This window comes from Gasterosteus aculeatus, chromosome 9 (assembly GCF_964276395.1).
Source record: "Gasterosteus aculeatus chromosome 9, fGasAcu3.hap1.1, whole genome shotgun sequence".
Lineage (NCBI taxonomy): Eukaryota > Metazoa > Chordata > Actinopteri > Perciformes > Gasterosteidae > Gasterosteus > Gasterosteus aculeatus.
In genome coordinates, this window is record NC_135696.1 from 16,003,932 (window position 1) to 16,021,349 (window position 17,418).

Here is a 17,418-nt window from a genome sequence, read left to right on the forward strand (position 1 = left end):
GAATTGTTGCCTTTTCTGTTTCTCTCTTTCCATCCCCGTTGTTTATTTGGCCCTTTGTGACCCCCTCCCGCAAATCCCCCTTGTCCTCCTTACACACACACACACCTCTCTTATCCAGGAAATGAAGACTGAGTGCAGGAGGAAAGAGGAGGAGGAGCGGCAGGTGGTGCAGGCTCTAGAGGAGGAGAAAAGGGGATTAACCTCCTGCTGTGCAACCCTGCGAGCTGACCTGGAGGAGAAAGAGAGGCAGGCCAACAGCCAACGAGACCGAAGGGATGCTGCCCAGGACAGAGTCAAGGTATGAACGTGGGGACAAGTCCTTTCAAACACACATAGGTGTACAGGAAGGCCGCCGTCCTCTAGCTTTCTGTTGCTTCTGCACATGGTGAACTCTCTGATCCCTCATAGCCTGTCCTCCTCAGCATGTGAACATGGAAATACCTCTCTGTTGCAAAGCACGCAGTTTAAATATTCCTGGATTATATTCAAAGGAAGTAGAATATTATTCAACATGTAGGATACTTGTAAAACATGAATTGAGCTGACCACAACTGAAGTCATTTTTTATGTGGGAACTTTAGTTTGTAGTCGCTGTGAGTCGTTCATGCGCTCCTAATGCAAGCAGGTTGTTTCTCCAGCCATTGGATCCATCTAACATGAACCACTGGGTTGGTGGATTGGGAGGGAGTGGTAATTTACCTCCATGCACTCAATAATGATTAATTAAGATTAAGTACGTAATTATGTTATTGAGAACTATACTATGCGTTACATTCCAGACAGAGAAAGAGTTTTCCGAAGTCATTTACTATTTATGCTCACACATCTTTATATGTTTGGTCGGCGAGGGGGATGCAAAAAAGGCTCAAATCCCCATCAAAGTCCCGCACAGGTTTCATATCAGCTGCCTTCTGCCAATCCCTTACAGAAATCAGCTGCCCGCCAATACTGGAGTCTGAGGACATCAGAGCACCAGAAGAGCCTCAAATACTTCCCCTTCCTTATAAGCTAACTGTTATGAGATGTATTGCTATGCTAGTCAAATCGAGTCAGACAGGAAGTGTTAAATAAGGCAGGCCTGCAGAGTAATTACACTTGGACAAGGTGGAGCCCAGCAACTAGTCTATGCACATCCATCACAGCCCAATACACTCTACCTGCTCCTCATTTTTTTGTATCATACATTGATCTGAGAGATAGAGATGGAGAACAGACGTGCGGTGGATACATCATGCCCGTTTGTCTTACATTTGTTAAGGCATTTACAATTTATCCAGTGTATGTGCATTGCGAGTTCTCCTGCAGGGTAACTATCGTCAACTGTTTTTTTTCTTTTCTTCCTCCTATGTATAGTTGCACACAAGTATGATGGCATCCTTTCTTTTAATTGCCTAAGACTAATTAATTTTGCACACGGTTAATTGTGGCCCTGTGAAACACTTTTTAATTACATATAATCCATCAAGGTTTGGAGACCTTTGTGTCTTTGATGCTGTGCACCCTGTTCTGCTCAAATGTTTTTTTTCTAATTAAGAAAAAGCTGCCACTAACATCTTTTCTGCACATTGTGAAACAAAACCTTTCTGACTCCAGGTCAAAGTAGGCAGGAACTCCACCAGACCGTGCTGCGTTTACACGGCTTAGTCCTCAAACACGTAAGGCTGTGTGTTCCTGCAGTATACATAAACTGCTGTCACCCTTCTACACCAGGAGTTGGAGGCGGAGCTACACAACGCGTGGCTGGAGTTGTCCAGCTTGCAGAGCCACGGCAGCAGTCTAACGGCGAGGCTTTCTTCCAAAGAGAGGGAGGCAGCCGCAAAAGAGGGGCAACTCAGTCAACTTCGGTGAGCCCTTCCACCTTGAGCGTTGTCTGTTTTCTTGTAACAGACAACATTTCATTAGTTGAAGGAAGTATGCGTGTGTGCGTAGCATATACATCACTTCCCATGGGTTTCTGCATAGAGCAGGTTCTATATCGCTCACTACAGTGGGAGGCTTGTGGGGTGACACCGGTTTTTTCCACTCTGGCTCACCTAAAGCCACTTGATAAGCCCTGCATAGCGGATGTGCTTTAAAAGAAGTAGAAACGGGAAACATCGCGGGCTTTGGCTAAGCTTTAGTCGATATGATAAAAACTGTGAGAACCGTCAGAGTCTTAGTTGTAATCTCAGCCCTTTTTTTAACTACTTTTCTGTTTAAATGCTAGAAGCACTTTTACATGTCAGTCACATCACGACCAGGCACCGTTCTTTTGGTTTCAGCCAGGGGAATAACGATATCTTCATTTGTTAGTAGAGCGCACTCCGTAATTCCACGGGACATAAAACACATTTTCTAACTATACGTCAACGCTCGTACAGCTATGTTGAGAGAGATTTAAAGAGTGAATAAGTATGTCTTTGTCCGTTGACAATTAACCGCTTTATTGTTTTTTGAATGTTATAAGTAAATTGCAGCTATATCAATTTTGGGACTTTTAACACATTTTTACACATTTTATTTATTTATACCATCTAAAGTAAAAATCCAGAATAATCATCCTAGTTAATATATTTTTAATTTGTTAGTTATCTGACATCCTCACACCCTTTTAGATATGACCACTATATTTCTGCCTTTTGGATTAAATCCCAGATCTAGGCATCGTTTCAGGTTAATAATGGAGAAATGAACAACTACTTTATTGTGTATTGATAAACAATAGTTTTTGCTTTAACGGTCACGGTGGTTGTTCAGTGGGACTTTGTCTAACGTGTTGCCTGTTTGTAGTTGTGAGTTTGCAGAGGTGCAGACCCTGTACAGACAGAGCACAGAGCATGCGGCGGAGCAGAGCCATCTGATCAAGCAACTGGAAGGACTCAACCTAGACACTCAGAAAGTCCTGAGGAACCAAGAAGAGGCTCACACTGCTGACACCACCTCCTATCAGAAGGTACGCACATGCACACAGACACACACACATGCCAAAACTGTAAATCCTCATTATTAAAAGCACTTTGTTGCTCATCACTCAGGGCTCACCCCCTGTAGTGATTGATTTCCAAGCTAGCTGTTACACAATTATTTGACTATTGCCAGAAAAGAAGCCCCTTTTCACCTTATCCTGTTACTGGGAATGTGTTCTCAAGCTACCACCCCTTAATTTGATGATTGTGCCACTGTATCATACTCAGTAATATAAATGGAGGGGCAGGGGGGATACTGATGAAGCAATTATGTGTCATAAAACCTCTCATTTTATACTACATTCTTCTTTTTGTTTGTCTTTGTTGGTATGTCTTTCCTGTTACTGTGAAATAAAATGTCAGTCACCATGTCACCTACTCTCGTGAGTGATTTCGTCTTCCTCCCATCCCATCCGTGTTAGACGACACCCATACCCTCCAGTCGCGGCCTGCTTCTCAAACCCTTTGTCCTATTTGTGTTTGTCGACAGCTGTACAAGGAGTTGAGTCAGTGCTACCAGGCCCTTGTGTCTAGTGAGGCCAACCTCCGTCACAGTCACCAGAAGCTCAGCAGCCTGCTGGCTCAGAAAGACCAACATATTGTGCAACTCCAGGCCGAGCTACAACAAGAGCAGCAGGAGCAGATACAACAGCAGCAGCAGCAGCAGCTGCAGCAGCAACACACACATGTTCCACAACAACACTCCCCACAAAAGAGACAGACCAACTTTAAGGTAAGCACCCTTCTTGACGTCTTCTCTAACCAGACACAAAGGTTTGTGCAAATAGATGAATCAAAAAATGCCAGGCTTATAACATCGACGTGAGCCTATCTGCACAACATGTTTGTATTTTCCAGTGCAGCTTGGATTTCCCAAGAATGTCCAATGCCGACAAAAGCAAGACATTTCGCTATCACTTTTGAAGATTTCGTCCCAATGTCATAATTCTGTTCATATGTCACGCGACAACAGCAATATTGATGGAGCAAATGAGTGTCCTCTTTGACAAACACAGGAAAGACTATACAGACGGTAAAACTCACTTGCCACTAGGCCTCCTATTGGCCATATATCACCTAATAAACATAATATTGTGCTTCATAGGGCCACATTTCCTAACAGCTTTCCACACTTTGATTATCAATCCTGTATTACAAGGAACAGCAATATGCATTCAATGTTAACCATCTCCACCTACATGGGACTTCACTTTTCAGAGGTTATCTAGTGCATCGCAAATCCAGGCTGAACTCCTAGACACTACATATGCATTATGCAATCATGTGGGTGTGGACCAATAGGTGTGCTCATGTTGCCTTTTCTTACATTATACAATGAGGTTTCTTTCGATCACCTTACCGGAGGTAGTGTCTAATTATCCTCCGCTACAGAGGTCGCTATGCGTAGGTGGATTAGTACGCCCAGCATGGCCTGTGGCCATCTCTTAATATCGCTCCAGTTCACCCTTGGTACACGCATCTCTCTTCAGCACCAGCGTCTTTCATGTCAACTTTATGGTTTTCTCCAGCTCTCTGTCCTGGGCGCACTTCATCCATCTTCTTTCTATCCTCCCACCCAAGTACCTGGAAGTCCTTTTAACACACTCCCGTCAGTACACAAAGATGTATAACTTATGGAGAAAGGAGATTTAGTTGGAGGCCTGTTATGTGTCTGAGGATGAGGTTGGAGTTACAATACTGTCTACTACTGTCTGTCAGTCAGCAGTGGTTTGACTTATTCTCGCTACCTTTGAATCGTCCCCTCAAGGCAATAGAGGCTCCAGTGTAAACCAAGTTAATGCTGCAGCCACATTTTAAGTGGGCTTTAACAACTCCTGATGATATGGTGATAGGTGGTTCTTGGACCAAAGACTAGAATGACTAAAGAATGACCAAAGACTAGAATAGCAACAGGCACCTACGTACATCCACACAATGTCGTCCCTTTGGCGTCGGAGGGCACTGCGCCTTTCAAATCTTAATTTGTTTCCTCTGTATGACTTTTAATTCAGTTTGGACTAAGTTGTATAAAACATGACTGTAGCTGATTCAGTGGAAGATTATTTTTCTGCAGCAGTTAACTCATTTTTGTGCCTCCACAGACTGTAATTGTTTGTAATTTGAGTGGTTGATATTTTCTGACAGCGCTGCCCCCCAAACTAGAAGTTAAAAGATATCGGCTCAAATGTTAAGTGAGTTACAATCGCCCTGTCTCACTTAACCCTGTTAAATTAACCAGCAGCGAAATATAAATGGATCATTTAGTCAGTAATTAAATACAGTACTGTAGTAGTTCCCGCGGTAATTAATACTACATTTAGAGAAGATGCAGTTAGTGGTGTGTGTGTGTCTGTGTGTAGTGTGGGCATGCATGCATGCATGGATACACAGATATATGAATTGTGTGTGTGTGTTTTATTTTATTCTGTTTATGAACTCCACCCACATGTTTCTTCCTCACCCTGTTTAAAAAAAAAAGCTCCTCACACATTTATTTTGGGGGCTGAGATGTAATTTCAAAAATACTGCGTGAATAACAATCAATGCTAAGAACTTTTTGTTTACTGAACGCATAGCGTAGCTGATTTGTTTCTTTAACTTTCTTTCGTACTGACATCAACGTGAACAGATCAGGTGTATCCCAAGGTATAGCACTCCGTCAGGAGGGCTTTCTGTTTCCCACTTTGTAATTTCACTGACAGGTTGTGCGTTTGTATGTGCGTGCGTGTCCCCGCGTAAGGGGGGGTGTATGTATTTAACTAAAGGCGCGTGTAGCCAAGCACATAATCGCATATTCTATAACAACTTCCTCCCGAACACCTGTTAAATTCTAATGCTCCGGTTGTTGAGGCAGATTTGATTTTAATTTTAAATGTTTGGGTGGAAGCTTCCATTGGAGGTGATCAAAGTGCTGATCACAACGGGAGTGCGGAGGGGAGATGCAGCGCTCATTTGAATATGGACCAGAGCGATGGCTTTGAACACCCCTCCCACAGAGGGTTTTTTTTTTTTGAGAGGGGGGGATTAACACCCATTGTGTGTTATACCGACGTGCTGTGCCGCGAGCTTGTCAGTTCTCCTCTGTCTTATCTCAAGTTAACTCTTTGCAGGAAGCATGAGACTTTGTTGCGTCGGACAGCCGCAGTTCTGCTATGATTTTTGGATACCTTCTAAATCAATTGACCTGCCTAGTCCCAGGTTAAAGGTTCTCGGGGGATCTCCGTTGACCCCGCCACCTGTGCTTGGTAAGAAAAGCACACCCCAAGGGGAGGGACTTCAGTCTCTGCTCATGTTTAAGTCCCCTTTATCTTTACAGAGCAAATACGTCTTTGTTGCTATCTTATGCTGTGCATATTGATTTTTTTTTATTTTTTTTAACCAGTTTCAGCTTCCCATAAAATAATCACTTTAGTTTGCCAAGGTCACAGCTAACAATCCTTGAGATTTTGAGTTCAAATAAATTCAATTTTAAGTCCTTTAGTAAGTACACAGAACCAAAAAGAGTGTTCAGAAATAATGTCAACTGATCCAAATGATTGTTGGTCAGTCAACAAATCTACTAAGGGTTTCAGCACTACTCGCGTTGTATTTTTCCATGTGTACTTTAAACCATCTTATCCAACTGGAGATCCTGCCCCAATCCTTTAGCTGCAGGGCCTGGCGGATCATCAGGCACCTGGGTGACCCCCCCCACGTGCAACGAGATGCAGAAACAAACTGCCAGGTTAGGTGGTCACCATCACCGAGTCAGGGAAGTGAGTCCTCATTAGTGGACAAATCTAAAATATTTATTGTAGTCTAGTGTTTGGCAATTGTTAGAGCTGTGCGGTGATTAAAGACCACCATTAAAATCCATCGCAGACCTCAGGCTTTCTGGAACCTTCCCCGCCGTAAATGACGGATAAGTTGTTAATTGTGTGGGCAGTCGTTCAAAGCACTGGTTATTCTCTCATCAGCCTTGGAAAGGGAAAATTAGGCATTTTAATTCATTCCAGTAAAGTTTCAAATAAATACACCAAACTAAAGCCTCTTTTCAATGTATTCTGCAACTTTCTTTTATCTCCAACAGGCTATTTCACAAAGAACATTTTGACATATCGCAGTTGGAAAAGTGTAAATAAAAAGACAAAAAATTTAATTTAGCTGCTCTCACTTGTACCTTTGAATAGAACACAGGCATTATATTTATAATTAGTAACAACAGTGCTATTCATAACCTGTCAAATGTATTCTAAGAACCTATTTTTAAAATATGTAGTTAAAGCTAATTATTGTAAAAATAACTTGATTGTTACCCCATTTCCTACAAATTTCCATAAAAGATTAACAAATTGTTCACCTGCACCTACAGTTTTTTTCTATGATTATGTTTTTGCATTTTTTACACACAAGTCTCTTATTGTTTTTATAGAGTGAAATCAGGGACACATATTTTCCCATGGTGACCAGACCTTCTCCTTTCTTTTTTAATAAAAATCCAAAATACCCTTTTGTAACATCTGCTTCCAACTTGTTATTGATGTTAACCAATCAAAAAAAAGTGAGCTTTTAAATTAAAGTGCCAGTTACACACACGTGCGCCCGTGATTTTGCAGGGGTCACGTTTGTCTGAGGTGAGGCGTTTCTTTTGATCATCATCATCAGTAATAGCAACCATCAGGTGAAAAGGATTAAACTGTAATGATACAAGTAAACAAGGAAATTAATTGTACTACCAAGAGCTCAACAAACAGCCACAGAGTTCCTTTGTTAATGTACACGTAGTACTGAGCAGTATGAGGACAGAGAGAACACTTGGTTTTTTTCTTTCGACGTTTTGAGTCAAATGTGATGGAAAGCTTGTACGAGTCAGATATTTTTAATTTATATTTATTTTTTCACATGGGGGTTGTTTTGACTCTGGCTGCCCCTCAGTTTTTCCCCCCATCTGGAACGGCACTCCTTCAGCATATCTGTCGGGACCTCCCTAGAAGTATGTTAAAAATGTACTGCAACCTGCTGCTTGTATTTCCATATTCCCCTCTCCTCAGACATCAGTCATTCCTCCGTTATAAAAACATTGTGGTTAGATTAAACATGTGAATAATGTTACTTACAGTCTGATAAATCATGACTTATAATGCTTTGTTTGTCTGATCCTCTATATGCCGAGTGTGTTATTGGTGTTGTCCATTGCTGTTGTTGAGTGTGTGTGTGTATATGAGCATGTTTTTTGGAGCTGGGCCATGTGCAGGGCCAGAGACACACTAATGACATGGACTCCAGTGGTGTGTTTTACCAGCTCAACTGCTCTCATTAGATGAGAACCTCTGTGTAGCGCAGCTCGCCTCATTAATGAAGCACAGCCATGTGCCGCTGCAGACACATGCACTCACTCGTTCAAGCACATGCACTCGGGTCAAACCGGCAGTGTGGGAGGACTCGGGGCTGTGTACACACACACACACACACACACACACACACACGCACACACCTATACACGCACTCTTCATCCTACTCACTGTGTGCTTTCCTTCTGTAAAGTTCCTCATCAGTTAACACACACACACACACACACATGTTCATACATATATGCACAGACACACACATCCTTTTTGAAGGACCACCAACTTGAATACAAAAGTGCACCTGACCAGGTCGGGGCGGGTGGGTTTGCACCTTGAAGGCCTCACTTCTGCAGCCAACCTTTCACAAATGCTGTCGCTCTACAGATGTGTTAGCACGTATTTGTGTATGCATGACGTTGTGTGTGTGTGAGAGAGAATGGTGGGGGCCCCTCCTGATTATAGCTGCGCCATAATTAACAGTGATCAGATTTGTTTTGTGGCATAAATGGTGCATGTGTAGAACATTAGGCCTGGCAAGTCTCATTTCACATTCAGCTCAAGGGCTCGGCAGCAGACGGGTCACGAGCTTCAGGGAGCACAATCACAAGCCTCCCTCCATATGGTCCTGCCTGCCGCATCCTCAGCAGTTAGGGCCGCGAGTGCCAGACGAGTTCCCCCAAGAACCTAATCGTGTTCAGTAATTACCAAGACTGGCTTTTTTTCTTCTTCTTTTTTTTCCTCCCTTCCCTCCCTCTTTCCCTCCCTCAGCTCCCCACAATCTCTTGCTCTTTTTTTTCTCCACTCCACCTGCGTGCTTTCTTCTTCTCTTTCAATCTCAATCTCTCTCCCAGTGCACTGCTCTCACTAAGCTGCTTGTTATATGTTTATTTTTTTCCTTTTGGACCCTTGCTTACTTTATCTCAAAGTTTCACAATGTTTTTTTTTTTCTTTCCGGATGAAAACCGGGACGAGGATGAGAGAGAGAAACTCCAGGAGAAAAAAACTCAGACACTCCCGCTTCAGTTAATTTCTAAATTGCTTTATGTGGCTGATGCCGAAAAACCCAGTCCGTCCTCCTGACTGCCTGGAAATTATAAATAATTGTAACAGATGCGCCAATATGGCCGGCCTCCAATAAACGAGGCCCCAGATAATTTGACCAACCCCCTTTGACAGGCCAATTTAATAAAACATGAACAAAATCTACCTCACTAATAATTTATCATCCCCTCTCCTCCCCTTTGGTTAAAGTTGATTACCCTGGCAGTTAACAAGGTCACGCCCAGATGCCAGGTTTCTGATAATACAATCAGGACTTTTTGGAAAGAGAGGTGATGAAGGTGATGACATCCTGTGCATTTTTTTTCGCATTACCTGGCCTCCCAGTTAAACACAGTTGTGAACATTTATCAAAAGGCTTTGATTTGATCTCCTCCGCAGACATGTCGTTGAAGGCAGGAGGTGAGGATGGGTGAAAAGTGTTGACTTCAAGATAAAGGACTCCGTTATGCTTATACACACATATGTGTATCTAAAAGAGACCTTCCACACACACACACACACCAACCATCTAGAACTGCATGGACCTAAGAACAATAACCGTAAACCTGTGGGTAGCATTATAAAGTCACTGCTTACACAGTTACATTGTGGAGTGTGCACGTGTGAGTCCATGGACTTGTGTGTGCATCACAACCCGCTCCATGGTCACGGTCCCCTTCAGTTTGTTTTGGTAGTTCCCGCTGTGTGCCGAGGTGTGCAGCTGCTGCTTCACACTTGCTAATAGACATTGATAAATAGATGGGCCATTATAGCGCACATTCCCCAATACAGGGGTGTAGACGCCCGTCCCGCTGCCACATATGGTCATTGACTTAGACATAGGCAAAATGCCACGTGGACATTTATTATACAAGCGCCTATTGAAGTACTTGAGACTGTCAGCTTGCGATTCCCTTACATTTCCTTTAATAGGCATTACAAAGTATGAGAAAAGCATATTTAGCACCAGTGGACTAAAGAAATCTTGATTAAGACTAAAACAATTTGTCGTGTCACTATTCCCTGGTTCTCTGCACCCTTACACCTGTCTTTCTCTCTTACAAACACACATGGACTGTCTCTCTTTCCTCACAGGCAGCGGTGTCAGAGCAGGTCGATGCTGCAGCTCAGAGGTCGAGCCCTGAGCCCGACTGGGCCCCCGCCCGAGGCTCAGATCCCGGGCCACAGGATGAGACCCAGCTACGGAGGTCCACCGGTTCCGTCAGAGGACAGCAGGTAGTCTGACATGCTGACACTTTACCGTTACCATCTGATCGCTCAGGGTAGATCAAAGCTGCAGAAAAGGATATACTGGAAATGGTCAGTTGAGAATCATGTGATTCATCAGACATTGCTTTTGCCAACCTTTGTCCTGAACTCTCCAACACACACACACACACACACACACACTTGTCCCTCCTACTGTGACCACGGCGGCGTGTGCTGCTGGTTTCACGCATGCCTTGGGCTCAGGCACTGGCTAATTTATCGCTTCAACAGTACATTATGAAGAAGAAAGAAGCTTTTGATCTTCTCAGTATTCTACTCATAAGTTTGGCGATGCATGTTTCTAGATGACCTCACTCACTCTAAAGCTGGCCCGAAGACACATTGTTTGATTTATATTGCCGTCCTCATTATAGCTCATATGAAGGTGCTGTACGTGTAATCAATCTAATTCATTTGTACAAAAAAATAATCAGTATTGCCATCATCTAATGTGCTTCCCTTTTCCGGGCCTACACACACACACACACACACACACACACACACACACACACACTCTTTCTGTATTCAAACCTACTATTAATGATTTAGATTGTTGTGTCAATGCTTTGAATTAAAGTGGGACTGTAATGTATATTTCAATGTCCAATTCATTTTTCATACCCTATTATTCTGAATAAAAACATGAATCATAATCTGATTCATTAAATTCAAAATTGGTATTTACCTCATTGGAAACCAAACTAAGGAACAGTTGGAAAGTTTTAAAGTAACCCACTGCTCTTTGCTTCAATTATAGAACTTGTGAAAAATGTGTAGAGACAGAGTTAGTATTATACAGTCTATAAGGCTGCTTTATGATTCATACTCAACACGCCACCGGGGACATGTTCACTTCTTAAGCCAATACCCGTTTCTCCCTCTCGCCACAGTCAAAATAGTTGTAATAATAGTAATACCTAAGGTCATTAGCTTTAGTTAAGTAAACAACACGTCAACTGCATAAATCATGTTGAACCGTGTTATTTAAAATGTGAACATTTTGAGTAGGTGTCTCTGTTGGCCGCTTATTATCCAGATATGATGATGCTCCAAAGAAACCATAAACCTGTTACGCTTCATTACACTCCATTTAAACAATAATACCAGTCTGCAAGGTCAAAAGCTGATGAAATGAGCCTTCTGTGCAGCCCACCGCTACCACCCAGGACACAATCCGCAGCTTTCACTAAGTGCCTGAAGTGAAATGTGATGATTAGCTGAGTGGTACATGCCTGACTTTTTGCAACATACAGCAACGGTTAAAAAATGGGGGAGGGGGGGGGATTTGACAAATTCTGCTAAAAAAAGAAAAAAACGTATTATTCATTCATTGATGAAAGTTAAATGTATTATTATTTAGTCGATTAAAAAAAACATCTGGATTATACACATATAACTGTGTGTGTGTGTGTGTGTGTATGTATGTATGTATGTATGTATGTATATATATATATATATATATATATATAGCTTTGAATGTTTATGTTACCGCCACTTTTTTTTGCATCGTGTCTTGTTTTTTTCTTGTACTCACCAGATTTTGTTTAATGAAGCATATTTGCCTTGTTTTACGTGTCCAGCCGCGTGTTTACACTTTGCCCTGGGTCTACACGTGGCCTGTCCCGTGCTTGTGTGTGCACGACCTGACCGGGTTCAGCCTTTCAGAGCCCCAGACGCACACATGATGTGCCGCAGCAATCATAAAGAAGCCCATTGATAACAGTGACCCTCTCTCCGGGAGAGAGAGGGTCACTGGAGAGGAGGGAGGCTTCTTCTATGAGAGTTTCACTCTTCCTCGCACACCGACTCGGGCCTCTCTCCTCATTTCCCTCGCACTGGATGCCCCCCCCCTCCCCCCTCTCTTGCGTTGCACTCATGTTTACAGAGCTGTTGCGGGGGGGGCGGGGGGGGGGGGCGACGGGCAGGTCAGGTCATGGCCGCCAACCAGCTGCCGAGCTTGACAGCGGGCACGTCTCTCTTTGCCTTGTGTTATCTCATTTTCTATCTTTCATGCCTGTCTTGTGGAACATAAACAACGATGTCACAACATAGGGCTTCCCACACAAGCAGAAGCATTCATGTGCCTTGTGTACCTGCGGCAGACCGGCGTCAACTGGACCAGAGAGAACATCTGCCGTAAATCTCAGTCATTTGTCAGTGTCGCCACGTCATCTTCCCTTTCCACCGAACGCCTTCAGACGGGCTCCAGTTCATGTTCTCTGGTTCACACATACAAAGGCAACAGCTGTGATGGAATATACGGCTCATTGTTGTTAAATCCTCCCCCAGAATGTACTTCTATCTGAAAGGCTATTTAGAATTCATCCTCAATGAGTTATTTTCTAAAGTTAGTCCTCTTTACTTTAACGTTCAGGACTTTTGGTTGATTAGGATTCCCTTTTTGGCCGCCCGGTTTTCCCCTATGCACATGCAGGCTAAGCCGGTTGGCCTGCCACTCATCAGGAATATGCAGATCAATCTGCTAATTAGGTGCATTGAGTCATTAAGGCACCGTAGGAACACATGGTTGGCACCCATGCAGGAAAAACAGCTGAACCGGGCAGGCCGGGTCGCAGGAGTCAACTGTGCCCTTAAGGCGCATTCCCAAAAACACCGGTATGCTCAGAAATGTTGGTCACAGGCAGGTGGTTATCAAACATATAATAGGGATATGGTCAGAATTTGAATGTCGCTGGACTAGTTACCAAAATGCGTATTTATTATTGTTATAGTGAGTAATATTTTCATAATGTCAAAACCCCATGCGTGTTTTGACTGGGATTTTTATTGTCATTAAGATAATAATTGGATTTTATGGGTATCATAAATGAGAGTTCAACACTCTTTGGGCAGGATTGAATTTGTCTCCCCACTCATGAGTCAGAAGCCATTGTATACATCATTTTCACAGTTGATTTAGTTGCAATGTTTACTAATTTACATTTAATTTCATCATCATTTCGGAAGAAGCACAGGTACCTGCTTCTTCTATCCAATCTATAATTTTTGAACTTTATTCGATCACAAACTCTTAATAGACAACAAAACCAAAAGAACCTTTTTTCCTAGGGACGACGTTTATTCATCCACTATACTATCATAAACCTCCCCGCTCCTCCTGTACTCCTCCACCGCTCCAGCCCAAGGACTGTTGTACGTTTAGTCGCATTGCATATTTTAGCCTACCATCTGGTCAGCTTTGCCAGGCACCGCAGGGGGCCTCCTATCCCCCCACATTCATATTCCACTAGCATATTGTTCCCACTGCTTTTCTACAGCGTGGCCCCAGCACTTTTTTTATTTATTTCTACGGAAGAGGCTGGAGAGCAAACCCCCCCACACACACTTCAACCCCCTTCACACACCCCCTAATCGGCGGCTCTTCCAGTTGTCCTATCAAGTGTAACCTGGAAGCCCCTAGTAGAGCAATTAGAGCGGCCTCCCTTTCCCACCTCTTGTAATGAAGCCCAGCACATTCTGGAATCTATAGCCCCTTTAGTCTCCCCTAATGGGACATCATTATTGTCAAAGAAACAATGTAAATGGAAATGAACATACTCATTAGCCAGTCGCAGGCAGAAACCTTTGCTGCTCTCAGCTTGCAACTCCCACACACACACACACACCCACACCAACCAGGACCTCCTCCCTTCAGCTTCTGCGGATGGCTTTTCCAGCCAGCTTGCTTTATTCCTCCGATAACATCCTTGTTTGTGTGTGCATATGTGAGTGCCGGAGAAGACAGTGTTCATGTTTTCCTCAAGGTGAGAGGGGAACTGGATGGACTTTATTGGCATTCACTCAGCGCTTCTACAGATGTTAATTGTTGCATGGGTTTATACCCGCCGGTGTAAGTGAAGTGTGCAAAAGTTCTCACCCCAGTGCTTCTTTGCTTACCCGTCCCAGGGTGCACCGGTGCAGCGATCCAGGTCTTTGTCCCCAGCCAGCGGTGTGAAGTTGGGTAGCGGGAAGAGAAGAGATGCAGAACAGAGGATAGAAAACCTTAAGGAGCTGCTGCATTTGAAGGTAACTAACTAACATAAATGAATACACATAATATCACGTCCTTTCCCTATATACGTCAATCAATCAATCACCATTCTTTGTTTATTCTAACTATAAACTTTTTTCTGCAGCACATTCTCTTTTAAGCTTGCTTTATGCTTCCTGGGTGTGTTTCACAAAGTCCTGTGCTGCGAGGTTGTCATCCGCCTGCGTACATTCGGACGAGTAGAAACTGGCACAGAGTATAAAACATTCTAATGTTTCCTCTTCATTCCGCGAGTGTTTAGTAAAACCAAGGCCTAAATCTTCCCAATGTTGACTCCCAGTGACCATGAACAACTTTGAGGTATTGCTTGCTGAATTGGACACAATCAATGACATATTGTTGTCCAGCTATTGTGGAGCTGCTTGTCGCTGCGGCCACTATCTTCCAAATGATTGCTGCTATCAGCCGCTGGATTGTAGGAAAGGTTTGCGGCTCTGTAAGGGTCACGGTTTCCAAAAGGGTTCATTTGCAGTACTGCTGCCACTGCCTCCTCCATGACCTTCTCTCACAGTGTCTTTCACACGTATGTATTTGTGCGCGTACATAAACAGAGCGTAGGCAGTGAAGCAGCAGGAGAGGAGCCGCTCCGGTAAGAGTGAATGCAGCTGGGGGTTTTTTTTCCCTTAGAAGAAACCGCTTTGTTGGACTTTTAACCTTCGCGTTCTCTATGACGTCCATCTCCCACTATTCTTCATTCCTATGGGTTTTTTCCTCCCTCAAACTTGCCGCAAATATAATCACTTTAAGATCACCTCCTTCCTGTTTTTCGATTCAGGTCTCAAAATCAGACGTTCTCTTTTTTTAGTACATTTACGGAGGCCATGACCACTATCTGACTTCCCCCATAGCTGTCCTGCATGTTGCCTTTCCTTACCCTTTAAGTATTTCCGACTGACCAGTGAGGGAGTGATTATGTAGAGGTTATCTCCCTTTGCACACAATCTCAGGAACACATTAGGCATCATTTTCTTGTCAGATCTGAAGTGTCTGAATTATATCACTGGAAGACAACTAGACGTTAGCGCTCAACGTGGATTCAGACGACACGCATGACTGTCTTAGGTAATGGGGCCATTTATGTGTCTGCCAGTTGAGCGGCATTTAGCAAAGGTATGCACAGAGAAACTGTGATTGGCAACTCACGTATGTGGCCACATTAAGGAGAGCATTAGTTTGGAACATGATTTAGTGGTCATGTCCTTTGCTTGGTTCTGGTATTGACAAAAAATGCCCTCTGTCAGCTACAGCTGAGACTTCACCTCCAGGATCATCCGGGACAGCACTCTGTCCGGTCTCTAGTTGATCCGATCTAATTATTTCCAAAAGAATGCCTTTCAAATTGGGTACGCCAGCCTGTACCATTGACATTTTGACCTTAGCCGCTAACAGCAGTAGACAAACAAACCTCATAATAATGCCTTTTTTTTTCTTCTTCTTTTGTTTTTTTTTTACTTCCACACACTTTCAAGTAAACAGTAGCTGTTGCTGTGTAATTATTTTTCAGCTTGAGAACGTCCACAGAAGTATATGCTGGCTGAGTAAGGGCGTGTATTGATCTGTGGGCAGGGGTTGTGGCCTGATGACCAGAGCTGGGCTGCCCAGGGGAAGCTCTGTAAGGAGCCTGAGAAGCCATGATGTGGCTAATGCCCTGACACTTGCTCCGTCTTGCTCCCCCGGCCCCCCGGCCCTCCCCCCACACCCGCACCCCCTCCGTCAGTCACACACAAGTCTCAAGTCTTCTGCGTCCTCCTCCAGATCATAGTTCCACCAGTTAGCGCTTCCCCCCGGTCCGGCCCCTGTCATTAGAGCCCTGTTTTTGAGAGGTTGGGGGCAGCTCGAAGGGGCCGAGGATGTCTTGCAGATGTCCTCTGTGAATAATCCGCACCGGGGAAAATCCATACTTGTCACAGTGGCAGTGTGGATGTGCATTTTGTGTGTGTGTGTGTGTGTGTGTGTGTGAATGAGTGAGTGAGTGTGCACCTGTTGTGTGTCTGGTGCATGTTTGTGCGCTCTCTGTTCTCTTTGTCCTTGTTAATAATAACAGGGCTGAGGGCTCGCATTTCCCTCTCTGCAGGGCAGCCGTGTCATATCAGCAGTAAACAAGCTCCTTCCCTTCAGAAAGCGCTCGACAACTCTCCCCAGCCCTGGCCACTCAAGCAGAAAGCTGTCCTGCTCTCATTCTTTCAATTTCTCTTTCGCCTTGCTCCCCGCATGTCTCCTCTTTCTAATTTCTCTCTTTCTTTCTTTCTTTCCTGTTTTTTTCATCAGCTGTCGTTCTCTCGTCCTTTGCTCTCTTTCCACCTCTGTTTGTCCGACATTCTGAAGGCGTTTTCTGCACCGCCCTCGCTGTTAAGGTCAGTGTGATGGGTAAGAGGGGTGACCCTGACAAGAACAATCGATATGTTGTCTTCTCTTACTCCCTCTTTAAAGCAAGAACACAATCCTGCAGTGTTTTAATAGCTGTCAACAACAGTGTCAGCAACAAATCCGCCGTTACAACCCCCACCGACACAACACTTGCTGGTCATCAGTCGGTAACTCCAGCAAGTGAGTTTCTTTGCTGGTAAAAGAGTCTGTGCATGTGTGTGTGTGTCTGCTCGTTGTTCTGTGACCCCATTGAGTCTTTGTGTAAATGTCGTCCCTTAATGATGTCTCAGTTTCCCAGTGAGAGTGGAAGCACTTGTCAGGGAGGAAAAGCGAAGAGAGAAAAGGATCTGAACCTGCTGGTTCCTGTCAGGAAAAGGTGTTCCAGCCGCCGACCAGTTTAAATATGTAGACGGTGAGG

The 17,418-nt window shown here is 43.9% G+C and overlaps 1 protein-coding gene across 2 annotated transcripts in view; it reads left to right on the forward strand.

Annotated features, from left to right (window-relative positions):
• Positions 1-17,418, forward strand: part of cntln (centlein, centrosomal protein) — a 71,250-nt gene that overhangs the window by 9,369 nt on the left and 44,463 nt on the right. For both annotated transcript variants that reach the window (XM_040187167.2, XM_040187168.2), the window contains exons 6-11: positions 119-298; positions 1,711-1,844; positions 2,770-2,932; positions 3,436-3,678; positions 10,409-10,549; positions 14,489-14,608. In XM_040187167.2, the coding sequence (XP_040043101.2) occupies positions 119-298; positions 1,711-1,844; positions 2,770-2,932; positions 3,436-3,678; positions 10,409-10,549; positions 14,489-14,608 (981 nt within the window). The remainder of the gene's footprint in view (positions 1-118; positions 299-1,710; positions 1,845-2,769; positions 2,933-3,435; positions 3,679-10,408; positions 10,550-14,488; positions 14,609-17,418) is intronic.